At 39.0% G+C, this 21,045-nt stretch overlaps 1 protein-coding gene across 18 annotated transcripts in view; it reads left to right on the top strand.

The window, feature by feature from the left end:
• EML6 (EMAP like 6) overlaps positions 1 to 21,045 on the top strand; it is a 278,846-nt gene that overhangs the window by 170,812 nt on the left and 86,989 nt on the right. For all 18 annotated transcript variants that reach the window (XR_014314884.1, XR_014314885.1, XR_014314886.1 and 15 more), the window contains exons 11-16: positions 451 to 663; positions 4,836 to 5,003; positions 6,001 to 6,107; positions 9,809 to 9,927; positions 12,009 to 12,195; positions 14,173 to 14,278. Coding sequence is in view for 12 of the 18 variants with exons in the window: in XM_082743567.1 (XP_082599693.1) it covers positions 451 to 663; positions 4,836 to 5,003; positions 6,001 to 6,107; positions 9,809 to 9,927; positions 12,009 to 12,195; positions 14,173 to 14,278 (900 nt within the window). In the remaining 6 variants the exon portion in view is untranslated. The remainder of the gene's footprint in view (positions 1 to 450; positions 664 to 4,835; positions 5,004 to 6,000; positions 6,108 to 9,808; positions 9,928 to 12,008; positions 12,196 to 14,172; positions 14,279 to 21,045) is intronic.

The following is a 21,045-nucleotide window of genomic DNA, read 5'->3' as shown; positions in this document are numbered from 1 at the left end:
ATTAGATGTTTACACAAACTTTGCCTAAATTTTGAAAAATTACTTCTATGGTTCTTTGAATTATGAAAAGTAGGAGTTGAGAATAAAATTTTTTAAAAACCTGGCAAACTGTTAGTGACTCGATACGATAATATATGACTTAATACAAGTCATTTCATCAATAATACAAAGCACAGTGTTTGTATAGTGGTTTCAGGTATTACATTGATTAAAATGATCACTTTCTTGCTTATCTCCATATCTGAGTTTTGATCATGGACTCTCTTTATACCGTGCTAGAAGAAAAAAAAAATCGCAAATTTGGTAAAGAGAGTAGAATCTTTAGGTTCCTTGGTTTACAGAATTTTTTTGAAATTATATACACCTCTATAAGAAAAATGAATAAAGCAAATTAGAATATGCTTTTTATTTAAATGTAACATAATGTTACCATATATTGATAATTTTCAGCTGGGAAGCCTTTAACAAATAAAGAAGAAATCAAAGGAATTCCCTGGGCCTCCTGGACTTGTGTAAAAGGCCCTGAAGTGAGTGGGATTTGGCCGAAGTACACTGATGTCACTGACATCAATTCAGTGGATGCAAATTACAATAGCTCAGTGCTGGTTTCTGGCGATGATTTTGGACTAGTTAAATTGTTTAAATTTCCTTGTCTCAAGAAAGGTAAGACCAAAAGTGAGATTTTATTGAGTAACTATTGTAGAATATATACACGGTGAAATTAAGACTGATTTTCTTGGGGTCTATTCTTGCAGATTATTCATTTCATCTTTTTATTCATTTTTACTCTTTTACACTTTTAGGTAAGATGCGTTGTTAGTGTCATTTACTTTTGATGTTCTAAAACACAGGATTTTACTAATTCAAGGCAGATTTTGTTCACAGTTATTACTAGCAAGTTTATGATTTATAAGATTCATGTTTCATATTTTAAATAAGTCATAGTTTTTATTTTTGTAAATTAACACTCATAATTTATTTATTACATTCAAGTATTGTAGTTGAAATTCCTTTATACTTTACAGCTAATTGTGCTTCCATGGGGAAAGTCAAGCAAGGTCCTTTTAGACGTCTTTAAGATAAAATCTGAAAGTGATTGTTCTGGTGATGACACAGTTGTCAGTCCCCTTGTGTAGCACTAATCTTGGGAATGCAATTGACATAACTGGTGAATTTTTTGAGAGTGAAGATAGGTTCAAAAAACTCTCCTCTTGCATTTTGTTCTTTTGTTTTATTGTTGTTAAAATCTTGTCACTTCAATTTTTGTGGCACCTTCACTTTGTAGAATGTGCCTGAATTAGCCACATAATGACCCTGTCTTCTTCTTCCTTAAAAAGTTGAGGCAAAGCCCACACACAGGTTTTTCTAAGACTCCCCACCAGCCTGAAAACATGGTCTTCAGAAAGTAATCAGTGGGGGCATGCTGTGGCCTGAGAACTTGCTCACTTGAGCGATTTTTATATTAAGAAAGGAAAGGGAGTGAAAAATGTAATTGGAAAGTCATTTTCGGCTAACTGGCAGCTCGGAAGCAGCAATAGTTATGGTTGAGAATTGAATATAAAACGCATAGCAAAGCTGCCATCATTTCCACTTGACAAAATGGCCCTCTTTCAAATGCTTGAGGCACAAAATTACCTCAACATGCCTAATTCACTCTCCCCTCCCTGATGGTCTTTTCAGTAATAGGGTGTATCCAGTTAGACTGAGCAATATTCTTGCAGAAAGTGAGGCAACCAGAAGGATCGTGGGAGCTGAGAAGAATCCTCATTGGGGCCCGAAGCAATAATGTTGGTCTTAAGAGTCAGGACTTGGGAGGAGGTTAACTCACTGAGAGTTTGTATTTCCTCTGTATCTGCAAGACTTGTATGGTGGTCTTGGGTCTGGAAAATAGGAATGGAAATGGATATCTTGGGATTATTGATGAGAATGGGGGAAGAGGGAGGGAGGTGGTGAGCAGTTCTGTCTGTCCGAATGAGACACCCTGATATGTAAAACAACCCTGAGGATGATGGCACACAGGAGACATCTGTGGAGTAAAGGAAGGTTGACAGCTGAGTGACAGTGTGGTGGGAGTAATAAAATCCACCTCAGCAGTCTGGGGAAGTATCCGTATTCTCAGAGAAAATTGACTTGTTCTGATTTTCATGACACATGGTTTATAAATCTTGCAATTTATCTCAGAGACATTCAGACTTCTGTGTCCTTTCTGTACCTAAACTATCAGCACGGGAGTTCTGAAAGGAGTATTGCTGACAGGAATGGTAACAGTTGGTAGAAATCCTTGCCTTACAGCCCAGGGTCCCAGTGGCAGGTGTTCCCCAACTTTTGAGCCTGTAACAGCCAAACATGACAGCGGCTAGTGACCAGGAGAAGTGTGGAGACTGAGCAAACATGGTAGTTTTCAATTGTGATTAAATAAAACTCCCAATCAAGTTAACTGATACATTTATAATTAATGTGCTTAAGATTCTGCTGTACAGTGTTCTGACATAAATCTTCTGTAGTTAATGAAAATGCCTACAGTGGTTTTTATTTTCACATCACCAACCCAATTTTTCTCATTTCATTTTGGCAGTTTTCAAATCTTTTAAAATAGCTAGTATCGTTACCGATAATTCCCCTGATGTCATTTAGACTCCATTCTGTTTGACCACCACCATGTAGAAACTTCCATAAAGTAAAAAACCCAAAGCTTTGCTCATTGGCATTTGCCACATCTTACCACCTTGGCACCAGCCCTTCTCCGAGGGAAGGCTCTCCTGTTTGGCTAACTTGTGTGCTGCTGCCCCATTAATGCTACACCCCCCCCCACCCACACACACAGGCACACATGTATTCAGACAGTCCTTGAAGTACTCCCTCCCAAAATAAGTGTCCTGGATGTTGTAAGACACAGGTTGCATAAACTCTGGACCTTGAGGGGAAAAGTGTTGGCTTTCACTAAAGCTTGGATGAGCTTGATGCAGGAGAGAAACATAAAGGTCAGGGTGGCTAGAGTGTGATGAATGAGGGGAGCACTGTGTACTCAGAAGCTGGAGAGGGCAGTGGGGACCATGTCAAGGGCCTCGTAGCCACTGTTGGAAATTTGGATCTTATGCTAAGTGTGGTGGGAAGTTACTGAGGGCTTAAAATGGAGGAGCGACATGACCAGTCTAAGTTTTTAAAAGACCACTTTGATATCATGTGGGATGGATTAGGGAAGAGGAAACTTCAATTAGATTCTTGCACAAGTCCAGGTGAGAGATGAGGTGGCTTGGACAAAGGTGTTAGGAACAGATATGAACACAACTCCATGAGGTTATGAAACACAATGTTAAGGTAGAGCTGAAGGTCTTGCTGATGGACTGGTTGTGGGAATGGAGGGAAAGAGAGGAAACTGAGGGTGAGTCCTAAGTTTTAGGCTTCAGCAGTAGGGTGGATGGATGGTGGCACCATTTATAGAGATGGGAAAACGAGCAAGGGAGTATGTGTTTGGGAGAGAGAGAGGTGGGGATAAGAGAGAAGGAAAAGGGAACTCCTGGGTCTTTTTTGCTCATGATAAGTCTGAGGTACCTGTTAGACATCCAACTGGACACAGCACATGGCCCACCAGCAGTCCAGGGAGAACTGAGGGCCAGGAGACGAATGTTTGGCAGTGCAGGGCATATGGACAGTACCTAAAGCCATGGGACAGAGGCCTGCCAGAGAGGAGATGAGGGCAAAGGCCTGAGACATCCTTGTGTTTCAGAGAACAAAGGGAGGCCTTGTAAAGTGAATGTGTCCTAAGGAAAGCCTGGGAAGACATGGACATGGTCTTCCTTTATTCAGTGAATATTTGTTACGTGCTGTTGTAGAGGCTGGAGATACATCAACAAATAGAACAGACACAAATCCCTGCCTTCATGTAGCTTTTGTTCTTCTGAGGGGACACGGTAAGGAAAATGTAAACACATCTCGTGAGAAGTGCTCTGACGAAGAAGAAAGCAAACAGTAGTAGAGTGCACAGATGGGGGCAGCTTGGTGGTGGCATTTTAAAATAATGCGGTCATTTTCACCTTCATATACATTTAAATCATTACCTCTCCAATGAGTGAATTTGAAACACATTTCAGTTGAACAAATGGCTTTCTCCCCCATTGAAGAGATTCCATTAGAGGACCTGCAGTAGGTACAATTGTTTCTGAAGGAGGGATGCGGTGGTGCTTGCTGCCCCTGAAATCTCCCATAGTCTTTTGGAGTACTAGGCCTCCATATGGTAAGGAGGGACAGCTCTTGTTTCCATGTCTGCCTTTGTGCTCCCCTGTACCAAGCCTGGACTGGAGACTTGAGTATTTCAGGGGCAACTGTTTAGTGCAATTAGCTTTCCTTCTGCATTCATAACCTGGGGATGGTGTTCACTGAGTAAAGCAATCAGTGCAAGGAAACAAAATTTAATTCTCCCAGCTCTACGTCCATATAACTCTGAACAGTAGTCTGACTTCTTTTCCATAGAATTATCATTTCCTTTTGCAAAGGACTATCTATCTTACTGTATTTGAATAAGAATGTATAAGACAGTCATTCTGAAGCATCTTATTTTCAGAATCAGTGAAGCAGTAGGCATTATCTGGAACACGCTCAGATGTGTTTTCAGCCACAGGACTTAAATTTTAAGGCCATTTTTAGCTTAATCCATATTGGAATAATTTGGAGAATTTGAGGAGTCTTTGCTTTTTATGATATGTAATACTGAAAATTGCATTTTCTAATATATTTAAGAATTTTACTTTTCAACATGAAGAGGAATTGAATTTTTAACCCATGAATTCTTTTTTTTTGTTTTTCCAGTACTAATCTTCTCAAAAATATCTTTTCAGGAGCCAAATTTAGAAAATATGTGGGCCATTCTGCACATGTCACAAATGTCCGCTGGTCCCATGATTTTCAGTGGGTATTGAGCACAGGAGGGGCTGACCACTCAGTTTTCCAGTGGAGATTTATTCCAGAAGGTGTCAGCAACGGTCTGTTGGAAACTGCACCCCAGGGTAAAAACCAATTATAATTTTTCAGCATTTCTTTTTTTGTCAATAAAAATTTCAAAGAATGTTCTAACATAAAGCAATTTTGAAAAATTCAGTCCTATAATAAAATTCAAAAATTTTATTTTATAAAAAGTTTTAAAAAAAGAAACGAAACTTTTGAGACACATATGAGTCAATTGAATAACTTCCTTCAAAGGATTTTGTTTATACCAATTGCAAGTTGAAAGTCAAAGGTTTACATGAAGATTTAGCCTTGGAGAATAACAGGAACAAAGACATTTCAGCCTCTTCAGGACAACTGTAATGGTGGCGGGCCTACACGGTGAGATAGCAGGGGGAACACAGAGTCACCTCGGGAGTAGGAGTTGGCTCCAGAGTGAAGTTCAAAGAATGGTCTGTAATGGGACCAGTGTGTTCCAGTTCAGGGGATGTGTAGTCATTCTATTTACTGTGATGCCAGCACAAATAAACAGGTAATAAAATTTAAAACCAGGTGAGGAAATGTTTTCATTAGGAGAGTTTCTGCAGGTTTTGACCGTGGCAGTTACCACCTACTTGGTGGACATGGCAAAAGGCTAAGAGGATATTTACTGAACTACGAAGCTGGATTCCTTTTTCACCAGGCTTCATTCTGGTAGAAACTTTCCCTGACTTTTTCTTTCTTTCTTGTCTTTTTTTTTTTTTTTTTCCAAAGCAAAACTTAAAACGCAACGATTTGTTATCTCCTAAAAGTGTGGAAATGAATTCAGTCTTGCTGCCGGGGTGGGGTAAGGGGAGTAGTTGCCTTTATCTGTTAATGCTCCTGAAAGGAGTGTGCTGAACTTAACCGAAAGATGAGGGAAAAAAAGATGTTTTAAGAACCTTAGGAAATCAAAGGAAAAGTATGGCATAGTGATTTTTAAATTTACTTTGCTAGAAGAAAGGAAATATCTTAAATAAATGTATAAACTCTGTTGGGTCTCCAAACTTCACTTGTTTCTCATGGGTTGTATTTCTGCAGAAGGTGGCACTGATTCCTACAGTGAAGAATCTGATTCGGATTTATCTGATGTACCAGAATTGGACTCTGATATTGAGCAAGAAACTCAAATCAATTATGATCGCCAGGTCAGTAAGCAGAGAGCTCATAACAGATGCTTTACAGCCCAGAACGTCAATCTCATTGGATTTGGACGTTGCACTAAAAATGTCTGGTACTTAAGCAGAAGAGAATCAAGACAAGAATAAGGAAAATCCCCTGCCTCTTGTCTTTAAGTGCAGATTGAAAATAAGGCCTTTACCCTTTCACATTATTAAAATGTTTTTAAGTGGAAGGTAGTAGCCAGTTTTAAAACTGAACCCGTGATAGGGTTTCTGTCTCTTTAGCATCTACAGCTTTGAAATATTTTTTTGCAGGGACACCTGGATGGCTTAGTCAGCTAAGCATCTACCCTTGGCTCAGGTCATCATCTCAGGATCCTGGGATCGAGCCCCAAGTCAGGCTCTCTGCTCAGCGAAGAGTCTGCTCCTCCCTCTGACCCTACACTCTCTCCTGCTTTCTCTCACTTTCTCTCTCTCTCTCTCTCAAATAAAATCTGTTTTTTAAGATTTATTTATTTATTTGACAGAGATCACAAGTAGGCAGAGAGATAGGCGGAGAGAGAGAGAGAGAGAGAGAGAGAGGAGGAAGCAGGCTCCCCACTGAGCAGAGAGCCTGATGCGGGTCTCAATTCCAGGACCCTGGGATCATGACCCAAGCTGAAGACAGAGGCTTTAACCACTGAGCCACCCAGGCACCTCTCAAATAAAATCTTTAAAAAAAATTTTTGTCTGCAGAAAAATATGCAATTTTTCATTTTCTAACACATCATGAAAGCATGTGTTTTCTTTACAGAATTGGTAGCCTCAGAGCCATGGTACTTTGCAAGTGAGCTGGTGTCCTGCTTTCTCTCTTAACTTACATAGACTATTATGAAGACCAATTACAAAGACCATTGTCCATTTAATTAAAGTAAAAGCCCAAATACAATATGCATGATCTCTCCAGTTGGAAATCACCTCTAGTAGAAAAGTTGCACAATCACAACCAAATTGGGTCTGAATTTTTTGAAAATAGACATTTCATTTTAATGCTAAACAGTGAGTGTTAAAGAGAGCTGTCCTTCATGGGAATCTGGAGACTCATCTCTTTTTTATGGTTGATAACCATAGATATTCTATTTTCTTCCTTGTCATTTCATGAGAGTCTGTGGAGCAGACTATGTACCTGAACATGGAGTGAGTAAGACTTCCATTTCAGACACAGCAGCTGTCAGTGTTGCCCAGGGAAATTACCATAGAGGCTGGGGACCGCTGACGTGTATCATTGTGTCTCTGTGGGGCCAGATCCTGTGCTTTCCATACACCAAATCCAACCCACAATAACCCCGAGAGGTTAAGTACTTCGTCCACAGCCACATCACCCATAGTATTAAGATTAGAATGCAGATCTGGGCTTCTCTCCAAAGTGCACATTCTATGTATTGCTTGGCTTTGCCTCTGCATAAGCACTGAACCTTTCCAGATGATGACTTTTTTTTTCCACCCTGTAATCATCACTCACTGATTCCATGTTTGAAAGAATAGTACAAAGGCAGTCCAACTGATGGTTTGGGTCAACTTCTTGATGAAATGAACTTGACTGTGCAATGTATAATGCAGTAAAACTAAAGGTGAAGATTGAAAAGAAATTATTAATGTGGAAATACACACACACACACAATATTATACCCTAATATCAAGAGGAAATGGAATTTAAGCAAAATGAGCATAAAATTTATGAAAAAAAGAAAAACCATTTTCTTTGGTTGGGAGTTTTGTATTTAGTAAAAAGGTGCTAGTAAAAGAATGAAAAGGCTTGACTATACTGAAATCCATGCCTAGGATTTATATATTCTGCCTTGCATCTGATTATCTAAAGCTTTTATCTATATTATTTGATTTACATTATTATTATTTTTTTTTTTTTTTGCTGAGTTACTCCTGAGCAGGAAGTTTTTTTTCTGTTCTACAGATGGGAATTTTAGGTCCACAGAGGTCATGAGGCATATTCAAATAAGCGGTAGAAATGCCAAGACCAGAATTCAGTTCTCTTGAGTAGTTGATGAGCTGAAAAAAGCACCATGGGCTCAGATGCATAATTATCTTCAGCTTTTACAAGCTTAATTCATTGCAGCTGCAATAGACAAAGCAGTAATGAAGTATCTTCTGACTTCCTTTTGTTTTTAATTTTAAAGATTTTTGGTTAAATCCTAGACAGAGACTTTATTATGATAATATTTTTTTAGTTACATAGTTTTATCAAATGATATTTTTCCTTTATGAAGTTGAGCAATTATTAATAGATTTACTTTGTCTTGACTGTGTTAAATTGATATCTCTCAATAGTAGGGCATGAATACATGATAGAGATATATTACTTTTTATCTGCATTTAGATTAGATTGTAGGAAATGTTCTCTGAGTCAGCAGCACAATTTAGGTCCTAGGTTAGGCCAGGAGCTTTGCTCTAAATCTTAGAGTCTGATCTGTCAAGATGCATGAGATCATGAAAGAAGATAATTCCAAAGAGTGATCACCAAGATTCATGAGTCTGCATTTTGCAAATGTCAGAATCATCAAGAGATTTCTTGCTTTAGAATAAATTATAGAAAATAATTTTATTGATTTGTATTGATAATTTATTGAATAATTTCCTTTCTTATTTACCAGAAAATTATGATATTTTCTGAATATAAATTATTTAAACTCAAGATGATCTTAAATCCCAATGATTCAAAAGTTATTTCAGGATAGTTTTGTTCATTAGGAATTAAACTTCATTCTCATGCTTTATGTACTCTATTGGGTTTATCTTTTCAAAAAACCAACCAACTCTGAGTTTGTTCGTCTTTTCTATTGTCTTATTCTCTATTTCATATATTTCTCCTCTAATCTTTATTATTTCCTTCCTTTTGCTAACTTTGGGCTTAGTGTGTTCTTTTTCTCATTCCTTGAGAGTATATTGTTGGGTTGTTGATCTGAGAGTTTTCTTTTTTCTTAAGTATATGTTGATAGCTTCAGTCTTTCCTCTTAGAACTGCTTTTGTTGTATCCCATAAGTTTTGTTATGTTGTGTTTCCATTGTCTTTTGTCTCAAGACATTTTTTTTCCCGTTTGATTTCTTCTTTCATCGGTTGGTTGTTCAGAACTGTGTGGTTTAATTTCCACAAGCTTATGAACTTTCCAGCTTTCTTCCTGTGATGACTGATTTCTACTTCCATACCACAGTGGCCAGAAAACATACTTGATGTGATTTCTATCTTCTTGAATTTATTGAGACTTGTTTTGTGGCCTAACATCTGATGTGTCCTGAGAAGAATGCATGTACTGCTGCTGATGGCTGGGATGTTCTGGATATGTCTGCTAGGTTGTTTGGTCTGCAGTGCTCTTCAGTTGCTAGTTCCCTATTGATTCCTGGTCTGGATCATCATCTATCCATTGTTCAGAGTGACATCTTCCCCAACTATTACACTACTGATGTTTATTTCTCCTTTTAGTTCTGTTTGTATGTGATTTATATATTTGGTGCTCTGATGTTGGGTATGTATTTAAAATGGTTATATCTTCTTGATGAATTGACCCCTTGATCATTATATATAATGACCAACTTTTGTCTCTGGATGACCATTTTTTGCTTCTTATGTTCTCAAAAACTTAATTTTCTGCAGTTAAAGACCTCCTGACAATGACAAGATATTAATATTTTTGAAACCTGGAGAGTCTCGACTAAATGTTTCTGCTATGCTTTAAGGTTTACAAAGAAGATCTACCTCAGCTAAAGCAACAAAGTAAAGAGAAAAACCATGCAGTGCCCTTCCTCAAAAGAGAAAAGGCTCCTGAGGACAGCTTGAAACTCCAGTTCATACACGGGTGGGTGCCTGTCACCAGCCTTGTCAGACCGTTGGGTCCCCTCTTCTTGGTGCTGTCCCACTTCAGGCTGGTTCTTCTCTCTGGTGTTCACTTACCTGAAGTTAATATTGGAACCATGATTCTCTGTCCGGTTGTCTCAGTTGATGTTCTGTGGCCATAACAATGTGTGTATCTAGATTTTTCATGCTTCATTGACTTCTGTACGCATATGTTTCTGTGGCTCATTGTTCCCCACTCTGTTCTCTCCCTAGTCCCTGTTCCTGTTACCCCCATATCTCCTGCTCTATTTAGCTGGCTCCACTTAGGACAATATTTTCTCCAAACAATTTTGCTTACATATGCCCACAATAATTTAGAATTTAAAAATAATGCTCAACCTTCCACACTTTAAGTTGACATCTAAAATTTTTCAGTGTAAGATTAAATGATTGTGAAGAATATAATGTCTAGTGCTTTATAAGTTCATCATTCATTGAAGGGGATCAGTCATAGATATTTGATTCCTACCACCCCCAATTTAAAAAGTACCTGAGCTCATATTTCTATGCTACTTCTCCCATAGAACTTTATTCTAATGTAGTATTTTTATGCTTGAAAGGCTTTTATCGATTACCCTATCATACTTTTTGCAAGGAAAGAAATGTATATAAGTGCAATTTAAATTTAATTCCTTGTGATCCTAAGTCTTTAACTTGTGTTATCTGGTATGGTATCCACTTAAAGCCACTGGCCACATGAAATGTGGCTCATCTGAATTCAGATGTGTTGTAGGCATAAATGCACCCTGGATTTTGAAGACTTAGTATGAGATAAAAAATGTAATATATCTCATTAAAATGCTTTATATTAAGGGATGCCTGGGTGGCTGAACCAATTAAGCGTCGGACTCTTGATCTCAGCTCCAGTCTTGATCTCAGCTGAGGTCATGAGTTCAAGCCCCATACTGAACATAGAGCCTACTTAAATGTCTTATATTGATTACATAATAATATTTTAGACATAATGGGTTAAATGCTCTTAAAATAATTTTCATCTGTTTCTTTTTTTTAATGTAGAAAAATTTTACTTACCTACATGGCTTGCATCATGTTCCTATAGGACATTGCTGCTCTTAGTGTTCATTCTTTTTTGGATTGAATTTTTGTTACAACTCTTAGTAGTTGAAAGCTTGTCAGACCAACATAAACATAGCACACATTCTAATAAGTACTTACCAAATATAAACAATTTTATTGGCAAGCAATTTTAATAAGATTTTTTTTCAGTGAGTTCAGATATATATACACACATATTATTGCTAGAATGTGATAGAGTTTAGTATTGATTCTAGTCCCATTTTTTTAATAGTTATGAGAACTGAGATAGCTTATATAAATAAGTAGATGAGAAAGGAAGCAATTTTATCATACCAATCTTATTCAGTACTTTAAACTCCTCTTGCAAAACAGGTATATTTTGTAATTTTGGTACATCACATGAAAATATAATGATCTATCACCTGACAATTCAGTTAAATCACTCTTCAATTTTGTTAAAAGCAAAAAATTGGAAATCCTTTGACTTGGAAAAGAACTTCATATCTAGTTATTGAAATTGTTCACTTTCAACATCCTCACTTGAGTTCATTTTGGTATTCTTGGGAGGTTCGATGCTGCAACCATAGTTCAATGTTACTATGGTTACACACCACAGTAAGATTCTAGGTGGACAGAGGAATGGCTTTCTAATGTGAGGGGAAGGTGATAGAGAAAGGGGATGTGGGAAGGGAAAAGCTGCACCTCCTCACAGGTGTGTTCTCAGACTGGCCACTTTTAGGAAAGAACACATACACAGTAGCTGAGGCTCTAGGAACAAATTCTGTTAAAATTACCAGGGCACATTTGCCCTTTAGGGAGTCCTCACATGTCCTCAGAGCTCCTTGTAGCCCTGTTGAAGATTACTGTCCCAAGCGACTCTGGAGATACCTGAGGTTCTGCTTGTGCATGTGCCTATCAATGTGATAGCTTTGTCTTCTAATCTCTCCTGCTCTGTTGACTCACTGTCCATTCAGCTACTGTGCATTTCTTGGACCTGTGCTTCAGTTACAGAGGCTACGACTGTAGAAACAATCTGTTCTACACGCAGACTGGGGAAGTGGTCTATCACATTGCTGCAGTTGCTGTCGTGTACAACAGACAGCAACATTCCCAGAGGCTGTACCTGGGGCATGATGATGACATTCTCAGCCTGACCATCCATCCAGTGAAGGACTACGTGGCCACTGGGCAGGTAGAGATCTCTCCTCTGAGATGGGGGCCTAGCCAAAGAGACAGGATTTAGTTTTGAACCTAGCTTACATACTGGTTTAAGAAATACTTGATAGAAACATGAGGCATGAAGCTGAAGATTCAATGAAAGCTGGGTCATGTTGTGATGGTGGGAATGTCAAGCCTCTGAGGGATTTCATCTTGACATGATATGTACGAACAGGATTAGCTAAAACTAAACAAAGTTCCATGAATGCAGTCTTAAGATATTTTCCTCCTTACTGTATACCCAGTACCTATTGTATCCTCGGTAATCAATGTTTATTGAATGAACCGTATTTTAATACTAACATAACATCTAGTTATTTTTGCAAAACTTAAAGTCATGAGTTTTGACTAATTCATCATTTTATATTTTAACCTTTCAAAAAAACCAAAATACCTTCAGAATCATTTTGGGATGCCTAAACTTTGGATTGAACCTATCATTGAAAAGCCACTCAAAACAGAGGCCTGCATTCAGACATTTTGTGCTTGGAAGGGGAGAGAGAAAGTCAACTTTATTAACCAAAAAATCCATTAAACTCAGATTTATTATTTTGTGGTAAAGCATTAATGTTAATAGTATTTTCAGTTTTGTATTCTTTTCTTCCAATGGAAAGAGTACATTTTGGTTCAGTTTTATCATGGGCTTTTAACAGCTTTTAAGACTTAAACTGATCTGCAACATGTAAGTGGCAAATTCAAGGAAAAACATGTGATATGAGGGTCAGAAATTAACATGAAATGAGTGTTTCTGAGACCTGACATAAAGGTGGTAGAGAAGTCTTTGCACAGAGTTCATAGCCTCATGTTCATGAGATGAGTGGGGAAAGTGAGGGCATAAAGGGAGTCATTCCCCAGAAATGTGCACTGGAGGAGAAGAAAGTCCATAGCGCTCATATAATTCATAAAAGGATTATAGTCCTTCAAAAGCGAAGTGCCATTAACTGACATACTGGTTTGCTAGCAACTGTATATTAGGCCATCTCTTTTGAATTAGCTGACATGGTTAAGTTTCTTACAAGTAATTGATGACCACTTTGTACTTTGTACTTTTCACTCTCCTCCTTCCCCCTTTTATTGTTCTTATAAACAGATGACCTTGGTTCATGTGCATTTAATAACTTTGCTTTGAAAGAAGAGCAGAGATTGGTTCTTTGTGTAAACCCCTGAGGAGATAACCACATTCTATACTGTAATTGCTGAGAGACAAACCAGTGACTAATCAGTACACCAGTAACCACTCCAGGGGTAACTGGGCCTCCATACAACAGTGTAGGAGTTGGCTGGATTCTGCTTAGTTATGTGCATGCCTTTTCCCTCTTATATTCATTTCACCCAACAGGGTTCTTTTTTCCCTTACAATTAAGTGAGGAAAATGACTTTACTAGTAAAACTTTTTTCCATTGTTGGGAATTGGTGGGAGAGGAGTTTGTATCCCCTCAAGGAGAATCCACCTTAAGAACAGGTAAGCCAAGAAACTGTCATTTCCCAGGGGAGAAGCAGAGCCAGGCTTTCTCGGGCGAGTGAAATAATTGAGATGGGTAACAGAACTCTGAGATCAGGACCGTAACAATGTGCAGGTGACTTCCTTGACCAAGAAGTGGAATTGTATGTGGAGTTGAGAAGGCAGGAGAGGGAAATGTCAAACTAACCCAAAAAGCACAGTGGACATTTGATTGTACCTTCCCTGGCAGCTATGAGCCAGGTTAGGCCGGCCTGGCACCCAATTTGATGCCCAGAACGAGCCTGTTTGACTCTTTGTGCCTCTGTTTTCTCATCTGGAAAATAACGGTGTCAGGCCAGATGATTTCTGGGAGAGGCTGCCTACTCTCCAGATGTATGGTTTTGGATTTCTGAGAAGCACCTGACTCGGAAGGCTCTCTAAGAATGACCCTTAGGAATCATTCTCGTTAAAATTTCTGAGTAGTTAATAACACTCATCCTGTTATTTAAGGTTGGAAGAGATGCTGCTATTCACGTGTGGGACACACAAACTCTAAAATGTCTGTCGTTACTGAAAGGACAACACCAGAGAGGAGTGTGTGCGCTCGATTTTTCAGGTAAGCACCTGTTTTCCACAGAAGTCACTGATGATTTTGTATTTACTTAGGCCCAGGTTTTGGGGGTTTTGTTTTTGTTTTTACAGGCTCCTAATTAGTCGAGTTCTGTTTGTAATAAGCTAAGCCCTTGGTACGTCAGCTATCCAGACTCAGACCGGAAATCAGATATGTGAATACCTCACACAAAAAATGTGCTATTTAGATTACACGTCCTCTCCCAGTTTCCTCTCTCCTAAGTCATTACCCAGAGCTCACACTGTGCTCTGCATTTGTTCGAGCTGTTTGAAATCCAGAGCAGCTGTTGCTGTAGAGAGTCTTAGCTGCGAATATCTGGCAGTGACTCAGAACATCAATTTCATCTCTCCAAATAAGTGGGAGTATGGCACTTGCAATTTAAAATATACAAAACTAGAGGGAGGGCTGCAAATTCTCTGCAAAGGGCCACTTTACAACCTTGTGTTTTGGAAATAAATTTCAGATTGAAAACAACAGAGCTGGGTTTTCCATCTCCTTAATTTAAGATTTGAACACAGTACTATTAGAATACTAGCTGATGAATGTCATTTCCTTTATGGTGAGGCCGTTTCTTTAAGCTAGAATGGAGAATGAGGTCCTATCACCAGAGGTGTTTTTATCTGGAATTTTAAATTCCAATTGTAGAAGCTAGATAAGTTGAAAAATTATAAACTTTCTACCAAAAATTGATTCTTTAATTTCTTTTTTTTTTCTAAATTCCATTCAGATGTTTAATATGTGCAGTGTGTGTAATGTTAATCATTAAGTTCAATGACCCCACAACTGCATTCTCCTTCTTCTGTCCCCCTCTCTCTACTTCCCTCGCTCAGGCCTGAACTCCTTCTCATCTCTGCCATGATAGTCGTGCTGGACTCTGATTCCATTCCATCTCCACTTTCTCAGTCCTTCCCATGCAGTTCTGGAGTCTTCTGGAAACACAGTTACATTGCTACATTGCTGCCATGGTTGGTTGGCTCCTCTTGGTTGGCTGACTCAGGGCTAAGCCTTTGGTTGGTCATTCACGACCTTCTATGATGTGGCCTCAACTTTCCTTTGCGGTGTTTCCACCCGCCCACTCACTCATGTTCTGTTAGGTCTCCCTAGCCATAGAACCAAAATGCCCGTTTCTCCTTCTTTTTGCCTGTGTCCCTTTGCTCATGCTGCTGCCCCATGCCCATTTACGTTCTCCCATCTTTTAAGATCATGCTGCAAGTTTCTCATACAACTTTCCAGGGAGAAATAACCTTCCCCTTGTTCTGCATCCCTGGCCTGTGGCTGTCATCATCCTCATGCTGCCTGTTGGGGTCCATGTGGTGCAGTAGCTGTTAGTGCTAGTGCCCTTCTCACACAGTAACCTGCTGGGCCAGCAGAGCCCGTCCCTCTCCTCCCCACCATGCACATTGTTGTGCTGCGGACACAGAAGTGACTCCAAAACTGTGAAGGAATGAATGAGGCTTTGCCTCATACACTTGTCTCACCTGTCACTGCTACTACTAGAACCACACACTGTTTGGGTGAAAATGATCTCTTTTATGTTTTAACCTCCAGTAACATGGGACAGTGTTGGGGGGATTGTTTGTGACTCCATACTCTCACATACTGTAAACTACTGTACAAATCTGAATTGTTGTATCATTATTAGAGGCTATTTGATACTTTCTGTGGTTTTTGAACTAATAAAGCTCCAGGCTAGAGTCCCTACTCCACACTGGCAGGCATATGAGGTCAGGAATGCATGAGTACCGAGGGAGAGAGAACAGTTCGGCATGCCGCCTGCCTGCGGTAAGCCTGGATGACACACCCAGTGACAGTGAATACAAAGTCCCAAACTTCCTGAAGTTAGATGGGCCTACAGCTTTAAAATAGGAGTGTCGTATGTCCTTGATAAAGCAGTAAAATCTGAAAGGAAATCACAATTTGCGTTCAAATATGGTTCTCTTCCAAGGATGTGAATGAATTTCCTCTGCTTTTTTTCCATGGCTCTACTCCTCAGTAGCTCAGCTGCCCTTTTCCTAAAATTAACTCTGTGAACCAATACATATGTATGTACTTAATATAAAAATTATATTACTAAATATGCTTTAGAGAAGTAGTAAGAGACCCATTAGCAAAAATAAATAAAACATAAATGTGCATTAAATTATAGAGAATCTAATATATTCATATTTTTGGCAACATTAAAAATTGACTCTATAACTCCAGCAGATAATTTGGCACCATGTAATAAAAGCTATAACTCAAAATGACAAGTCTGCAGACTATGTGTATTTCATACATATTTCTATGTATTAAGTGAAAGAGAAAAATAGAATTCAAAATAGCATCTATTCACTGATTTCCACTGGAAATGTGTGTATGTGTATTAACGTATAAGCAGAGTGGCAGGAAATTTAGAATAATGTAAATTGAATTTAATAATCATTAGAGTATTTTTTCTGTAGAATTAATTTCTTTGTTTTTAAATTAAGATACATCAAAAGAACTAATGCCTGTTACTTACATACCTTTAGGGAAGGGATTAGAGGAATGTTGATCAAAGACATTGAATAGAGATGAGTTAGTAGCAGTAAGCTGGTCCCCAATAACTTGTGTTTGATCCTTCTTTGAATGTGTAACACTTACCTGAGACAAATTATGATGGCTGGTTGATCTTTGTGGTCTCACTGGCACCTCCTGAAGTGTGAGCAGAGGTCTCTTTGATTTAAGTTATATTGATAGTACTTTGTGTGATAATGATCAAACAAAAAGCCCTGTATCACGTTCTAGACCAAGAATGGAGATCCAGAGAGTTTGTTGGTATGGCTGGGGTAAAAGTCAGACCATGGCAGATCCTGAGCTAGAACCCAGGTCTCCTGGCCTCAGTGCAGTAAGAAGGCCACCAGGCCTGGGGTTTCGAGCTGACAAGAGCTATGCCAGGAACTCTCCACTGAGCCCTCTTGCCCACTCCTGCCTCTGCCCTCCATCAGAGCCAGTGCAAACTCTGAGTGTGAGAATCATCCCTGGAGCCCTCAGTGTCCCCCGTTTACCCAAAGGCAAGTGTCTCCAGCTGCCCCACCTTGCCTTGCCGGTATAAAGGTGGAATGGGCATGCTGGTGCTCAGGGGCGCCATACAAACAACCCCCAGTGAAAAGAGAGCCCTGTCCTAGAACAGCCTTGAATCACACATTGATGTGAATAGGAACAGGAGCAACTATACCTTTCTTTTGGAAAGTAGCCTAAGTCAACATGCCAAGAGAGATTACTTAGATTTCCCTATTGATCCACATGAGCAGGGCACCAACACTGGCCATTACCTAGCTGGTGGCACCATCTGTGTACCTCAGGACCCCATATCCATCCATTTCTTATAAGCCAGCTCACTTGGGGAGGTATTGTAGAGACATGATAGGACATTTGTCTCTTATTAGAAGAAAAAATTGTCATGGAAATACAGAGCAGGCAACAAATAGATGTGAAAATGAGACAAGCAGTCATATGTGGGGGTTTCGATTAATCTGTTCTTGCCACTGTTGTTAAGCAAACAAAAAGACATTTTTTTTTAAGATTTTATTTATTTATTTGACAGAGAGAGATCACAAGTAGGCAGAGAGGCAGGCAGAGAGAGGAGGAAGCAGACTCCCTGCTGAGCAGAGAGCCCGATGCGGGACTCGATCCCAGGACCCTGAGATCATGACCTGAGCCGAAGGCAGCGGCTCAGCCCACTGAGCCACCCAGGCACCCACAAAAAGACATTTTTAATGGAAAAGCATAACACATAACTCTGTAAACAAGAAGGAATGAATTTACATGATCTCACTTAATTCAGAGACTCTTTGCTCTGTGAGTGTATTACCACTGACTAGGGAAAAACGGAGCCATCTTTGATTTTGTGCTTACAGGACAGAAGGTGCCTCCATGTGAATAGGAAACCAGATAAGAAGCAAAGTTACAGCCACATAATTTTTTTTAAATTTAATATCCTACTCATATTTTTTAAAATCTTCACTGAATAATACTGATTTCCACAAGGGCACTTCCAAGACCAACTGAATTTCACTATGTTCAATCCTAAAAATCTATACATTTTTTATGAGCCCTGAATGCAGGGACCAACTTGTAATTGTTGAAGGAGAGATTTTCTCTTTCCACTATGCCCTTTACTGTTGTTGACATTAAGTGCCTTAGAATTATTTCTGGACCATGTCACCAAATATCCATAATTAATACATACTGTGACTGGAAAGATTTAAAAAGGACATTACCTTGACTCTAAAAATATGGCTGGAAAAAAAACCCCAAAAACTCCAGCTGGTTAAGGAACAATGGATTTTCAAAGCAAAAGCCAAGTCTCCTTGGGGGATGGTGGAAGAGGGCAAAAACTAGGAAAAGATAAAAAGGTGGCCAATTATATTTCCGAACCATGTGGTATGCAGAAATTGCTTACACCTGCAGAATGTAAGAAAAGGTCACTATCCTAAAGAAGAGGCACGTCTGGAGGTTGTTGAGGCACCTCTGGATTTGACTGTTCTTCATTTCTCCTCATAGTCCTGAATTGAGGTAGATAGGAATATAACCATGAAAAGCTGATAGGGCGTTGCAGAAATGCTAATAAAAGCCTCCCCAAATTAATTTACCCCAAGATCATCTTCCAAAGGCACAAAACTTGAACCATCATTTTCAATGTGTGAATGCTTGCATTCTAAGGATATATTAATATAGATACACAGGTTATGAAAGGAAACACAAAATGTAGACTTAATAAATAGGGAAAAAAGAGGCACTGAATATTAGTGCCAAGTTTTTGAAAGAAATGATAATTAAAACAAATAAAATTTGTATAGCTAGATAACATAGCATATTGTCTTTCCCTTCATGCTACCCGTAAACACATTTTTTTTTTTTTGGAAGATTTATTTATTTTAGAGGGAGAGTGTGCGAGTGGGGGAGGGCAGAGGGAGAGGAGAGAAGCAGACTCCCTGCTGAGTGGGGAGCCCACTGCTGGGCTTGATCCTAGAACCCCAAGATCACAACCTGAGCCTACACTAAGATTGGAGACTTCACCGGCTAAGCCACCCAGGCGCCCCCATATGCACACCCTATCTTTGTCTCCCTCTTCCTCCTCAGTGTCACCAATATTCCTCAGTGTTCACTGGAAACTAGCTTAGTGGGAGGATCACAAAGGAATCGGGATATGATTATTCTAAGCCCTAGCAGAGCTTATAAGCTAAAAAAGGAGAGCGGAATCTCTGAAAAATAAAATCACCAAAATACAGAGACATAGCACTACAGAAGCAGAACCAGGCATCCCAAGAGGTACAGAAAGAGTAATGTTGGTAATGAATAGGAAGCCATGATCAGTTCCCTCTCCCAATCGTTTAGAAAGAGACCTCACACAATTTAAAGCCTGGTAATGGTTAAGTATAAGGACTATCCTTCATCTTGATTCAGAAGACACATTTGTGTAATGTAATCCCTTGATAATTTAGCACTTTTGGAAAGCATGAATGTCTCATCTGGTACTGAGCCCAACAGCTTGAAAGGGTTCATGTAACTTTCAAACTCTTGCCTCATACTTAGTCCAGAATTGAGGAGGATTTGTTTGTTAAGCCAGGCTCTTCCTTTCTCTGACTCTGCTGCTGCCTCTGGAGACGGAAGCTTGGTGGCTTGGGGGACCGTCTGGCACAAGGAAGGGCTCTCACGGGTGGGGCCCTAGTTAGCAGATGGGGAGGGTTGCCAGATTTAGCCAATGGAAATACAGAAGGCCAAATAATTTTTTAGTACAAGTATGTTCCATGCAATGCACCTATAAATACGTAATTTAAATAATGCATGGGACCTACATATACTAAGAAATTATTCATGACTTATCTGAAATTCCAGTTTAACTAGGCCTCCTTTATTTTACCTGGCCACTCTAATGGGACATCTACCCCAGACCTGCCTTTGAAAATACCAGTTAAGACACTGGGTAGACTGGGGGAAAATAGCATATTAGATACTTTTATTTCTTTGCCCCCATATTGTGGGTCCTCTGTCATCCCAGAAGACACCTGCTAAACTGATAGTGAATCTAGTCACCCATCTCCCATCTCCCAGTCAGCACGGAGCTAAGGTGGTGTCACTGAGCCCAGACACTCCTCTTGTGAGTCTGGCTTGTGAGGAGGAAGCAAGGGGAGGACTTGCTAACTCTATGGCCTCTTTGGTCTTGAAGGGAAAAAGCATATAAACTATTTTTGATTTTCAATTTAATTACATAGACAATATATTTTAAGTTTTTTTTTTAAAAACAACCCAAGTGTCTGTTATAGTCATCATTGATGATACTATAAATAATATTTAATAGTAGAGGCAAATGTTCATCATACAACAAGTGAAAAAAGATTAGATAATACTATATTCATCATCATCCTGGTTTTGTTTTTTAAAAGCATGTGGAGAAACTGACAGGATATATACCAAAAGGTAGGCCTAAAAATTGGGATGAGTTTTAAATTTCCTCTATCTATATTTTCTAAATGTCCTATAATAAGCATAGTACATTTGAAACAGGGAATCTAAGAGATTAAGATTTTTTAATTATAATATCTTTTGAAAGAATTTTTGAAATAAAATTTAGTTTCTATAATGCTCTTATCTTGGAGATTTAAATAGAATCTGATTTTTTAAAGCTGAAAATAGACTGAGTTATAAAGCCAAATGGCTCTTTGAGAAAATGTCATGAGCTTTGTTTGCCATAAAATAGACAAGGCTTTTGTGATGTACCTGGGAGGCCT

The sequence above is a fragment of the Mustela nivalis genome (assembly GCF_964662115.1).
Source record: "Mustela nivalis genome assembly, chromosome: 8".
Classification (NCBI taxonomy): domain Eukaryota; kingdom Metazoa; phylum Chordata; class Mammalia; order Carnivora; family Mustelidae; genus Mustela; species Mustela nivalis.
The sequence above is the reverse complement of the archived record's forward strand: the minus strand, read 5'-3'. Positions and strand labels throughout refer to the sequence as shown.